This window comes from Anastrepha obliqua, chromosome 3, assembly GCF_027943255.1.
Source record: "Anastrepha obliqua isolate idAnaObli1 chromosome 3, idAnaObli1_1.0, whole genome shotgun sequence".
Classification (NCBI taxonomy): domain Eukaryota; kingdom Metazoa; phylum Arthropoda; class Insecta; order Diptera; family Tephritidae; genus Anastrepha; species Anastrepha obliqua.
The window spans coordinates 2,506,147-2,510,477 of record NC_072894.1 but is presented as its reverse complement, the minus strand read 5'-3'; the positions used below and the strand labels follow the sequence as shown (position 1 = coordinate 2,510,477).

Here is a 4,331-nt window from a genome sequence, read left to right as displayed (position 1 = left end):
TCGCTACAAAAAGAAGTCGGTGAATGCGGCAAATAATGAAACGCACTAAAATTGCTAGACAAAAACAGGACCAGGTGGAAATGCTTTATTGAGACCTGTGCTCTAATGGGAGATAAGGGAAATGATGATGATTGAACTTTTCTCCTTTGTGCTACCATCAACTGTGCATGTGGAGCCAGCACTTACCATTTTCTTGTCGTGACTGGGCGGGATTAATCGAAATCAGAATTTAATAGGATTTTGTTTAATTAGATGTTGAAGAAGATACCAACTTTGGGCTATCGATTCTGAGACCACTCAATCAATTATCATCGATTTCGACAGTCCAATCGGTAGGGTGTGCACGAATATTAACTAGGCGTTATTCACTGCACCACATACACGCGTGCATAAATAATTTTAGATAAACAATTTCAAAGTTTTCAGATTTTATTATAAAATTTCATTGAAAAAAACCGCAATTCAAACCAAAATTCAATGCTCATAGTCGACTTAATATACGTACATCGATTTTAAAGTTTGATAAACTATTTTCTCATTACCCATTAGATTGGAATGATTTATTTAATATTTACGAAGTAGAAATAAATTAAGTAAGCTTCAGCACGTTTTCGTTAAATCAAAGTGATTACCCACAGTTTTTGATAGAATTGACAAAATTAAAAACAGATAACAAGAGAAAGAATAAAAAATATAGATAGAGAAATTACGATAATCTAATCTTAACAAACTTTCCTAGCCTGCCAACTCTCTCGAAGAGTCGTGTAATAACGACATTGTCGAATGAAGTGAGATATACCTACATATAACATCAAAATGAGGAAGCATCGGGCGGGAAAAACTATACATTTAACTTTAAATATCGGCCAAACATAAAACACATTAACAAACATGAATATTTTCAGTGTTAATGCAAATTTTAAAAGCCCATTTACTACGGTATTTATGTTGAATTTTTATCTACTCCATTTGTCATGTATTTTAGTTTTAAACTCTTTTGTTCTCTTGGTACACAAATTGTTCCGAATAGTCTGCTAAAAAACGCAGAGAAGGTAAAGAAACATATCATAGCAATTAAATCGAATTAAAAAGGGCATAGATATTACACGTAGAGAAAATTCAACTTTCGTGTTCCACATAATTTCCTATTATTCTTGAATTTGGCTTAATAGAACTTTTTCGCTTGAGCTTCACTGCGGCTCCTGAAATGAGAGGCAGTGGTTAATTGTGAGTTCAAACTATAGCTATTTCTAAAGTAAACTCACTTGAAAAAGTTGTACAGAAAAACCAACAGAAGCTGCACAACAGTCACACTTAGGAACAAAGTTACTCCGACACAATTCCCAGTTGGACAAGCTATTTGTGCACCAGCCTGTGGCGACCCAAGCCTAAACAAACGTCGCAAGGATTACAAAACGGTTGTCGAAAATACACACATCCATCTCTACTCACTTTTGTCCAACATGCGCCATGCCCTGTTTTACCTGATTCATACCATCTCGCATCTCAGCGATAACGGACTGGATGTCATAACCGGCTGCTTGCACTTGAGCTGTGGGCGCGCGTTGTTGATTCTTAATAATTGTGTCGGCGCGGGTATGAATGTCTCCAATCAATGTACGAAGCTCGCGCGCTGTCGCCAATAATGCATTTTGGTTGGCCATGACGAGATCCACCTCAGGTCGTGTCATAGTTCCGCTTACCGTACCTGTGGCAACAGGTGGTACTCCAGCACTTCCACCTGTACCTACTTGTTGCACTGCAGCCCCCGCACTTCTTGATACTAACGACAAAGTGTTTTCCTGGCGTCCAATTACCTCATCTACTTTACGTGATAGATCTCGCAATTGATCAAAGATTTGACTTTGTCCTTGCCATATTTGACGCAATTCGCGTTGATTTTCTGACTCAAAGAATTCTTCCCATTCGTCTTCGTCTTTAACCTAATATTTCAAAAAATTCATATTTAGTCTCTTAAAAATTACTGTTTCAAAAAAACAAAAAACGTCAATCGAAAAAATTAATCAACTTCCAATCAGGCTATTGTTATCGTACCTCATCCGGATGCTCCTTCTTATACTCTTGCTTCTGTTTCTCCAGCTTCTCTTGATATTCCTTGTATTCTTGTGCCAACTTTTCCGAGTTCTCTGGAACTTTCACTGGGTCTGATGGAACTTGACCGGGCGGATGCAGTGACGAAGTCAAAAAGTGGAAGACGTCATGATCGTCCGCCAAGCCTCCAGTCGCAGCCGAAATCCCAAAATAACCATTTTTGGGTAACTGTACACCATCAGCTCGTAAGCACATTTCATAATCTTCATTATTGTTCGTCATGCCATTGTGGAAAAGCAAAGTCAATACATTGTTATAATATTCAATGCGCGCCCGTGTCGGGAAAGGCTTGTTACGGAAGTCCCGCAAACATCCAGACAGCAGTTGTGTGGTGCCATCATTTTGGTGATCAAACTGCTTGGTGCCATCGTTCACCACAGCCATAATATATGGATTATTATGTTTATTGTCATTGTCAAAGGAGTCGAAAAAGATGCCTAAGCCATTCCAGCGGTCAGAGGAGCCAAATACAGCACCATTATAATCTCCTTTTTGGGTAGCATACCAGAATGCCAGACCATCGGCACCAATACGGCCGCGACCAGACACTCGGAAGACTATCTCCACTTCCCACCAGTCAAAATTCGTCGGAGCCTTTGTCCAGATAGCACCCTTTTGTGAACGCAAAGATGGAGCCACTCGTACACTTTCCGCACTGGCTATCGCATCTGAAAAATATTTGCATGAATAAAGTTGTCTGTACGCATCATATATGTATTCAAAACAAGTAATAAATATATATAAAATTGTAGCAATTCGGCATCGTATTTAAACAAATTAAAGTTGCTAGACATTTAAGTGTCCCGCACTGAAAGAAAGCTATTGACAGCCACTTCATGTGCCACTCTGTCATGAAGATGCTGCATCGCACTCGCACTTGTGCGATTAAACCGCACCACAGCTGACGTGTCGCCTAGCTTGTCAAACGCGTTAGCCGCTTCGCCAGCGGTTGTCGTTGCCATTTCATCATTGTTGGTGTACTTACTGCCTCCATACTCCCAGAAGGGCACAGTACCATCCTTTTGAGCCAAGTATGGCGGTTTGAATGAATATTTATACTCGAAACGGCGATGCACGCCAGCCAAGTGATTGTTCACATTCGCATGGACGTAACGATAGTCCACTAGGAGTAGCAAAATTACCACAATTTGGGAAAATCTGTAAGAGCGCAGCGATATGGTGACTGACATTTTTATTTGACACATACACTATTTTCTTTTTGTTTCGCTTGAAGTTGGCTGAACATGCAAACCTGCCAACAGTTTCTAAGTGTTGTAAAATGAAACTTTATCATTCATGGTCACGGTTTTTTATCAAAGGAATTAAGTTTGATGCGTACTGTACTTATGGTCAGTGCTGCCGTGTTGAGTTCTCGACTACGGTGACGATCATATATGTAGTATACTCGTATTATATCTAGCTTCTCGGGTGAGATCCCTACATCTGAGAACTTCAATTGGGTCCAGCGGGAATTTAATACCTCATAAATATCCACAACTTCTCAAATGAAAGCAAGAAGTACGGTCTCACTACAAAACCTTTGAAATCCACCAGCACAGATAAATCGCGAACTAACCCTCTATCAGTCTTGTAAAAGAACTTTCGCAGCAGCCAAATACTTCACGAGATATCTTGATATTGCAAGCTACGCAACGTTAATAGAAGATATTGTTATGCTCAAAAGTGAGCGACCACCTCTCGCCTCTTCGAAACATATAGCACTTTGGAGAAGTAAATGCAGATATAGAATGTCATGTGGGGTTTCTTCACAAGTGGACGTTTACATTGTCTTCCATATACAAATATAATTGGCGCTTAGACCCCCTTTGTGGGTGTTTGGCTGAGCTCCTCCTCCTCTGCGGCGTGCGGCTTCTTGTTGTTCCACTAATGGAGGGGCATACAATTGTAAGCCGACTCCGAGAGGTAGTTATTTTTTTATGAGAAGCTTTTTCATGGTAGAAATACACTCAGAGGTTTCCATTGCCTCCCGAGGGGCGACTGCTATTACAAACAACTTTTTCTATCATTTTGGTGTTTCATGCACGGAGAATCGAACGTACGCACCAACTTATTCGGCTACGGCGGCCGTCATTGTCCCCCATACTTATGAAAATCTCTTACATAAAAAGTGGTCAAACCAGTTTTCACTGTAAGGGAGCCATCTGCGCATATACGGTATGACTCCCTCGTATAAGTATGTATTCCTTTTAAAAATCACA

The 4,331-nt window shown here is 40.2% G+C and overlaps 1 protein-coding gene across 1 annotated transcript; it reads right to left on the bottom strand.

Annotated features, from left to right (window-relative positions):
- Positions 1-411: 411 nt before the first annotated feature.
- On the bottom strand, positions 412-3,335 carry LOC129241432 (protein ERGIC-53). The gene is made up of 5 exons (XM_054877733.1): positions 3,098-3,335; positions 2,056-2,780; positions 1,453-1,943; positions 1,266-1,388; positions 412-1,202 (listed from the first exon to the last, which is right to left on the bottom strand). The coding sequence occupies exons 1-5, from the start codon at positions 3,315-3,317 to the stop codon at positions 1,166-1,168; spliced, it is 1,596 nt and encodes a 531-aa protein (XP_054733708.1). The 5' UTR covers positions 3,318-3,335; the 3' UTR covers positions 412-1,165.
- Between the last annotated feature and the right edge of the window lie 996 nt (positions 3,336-4,331).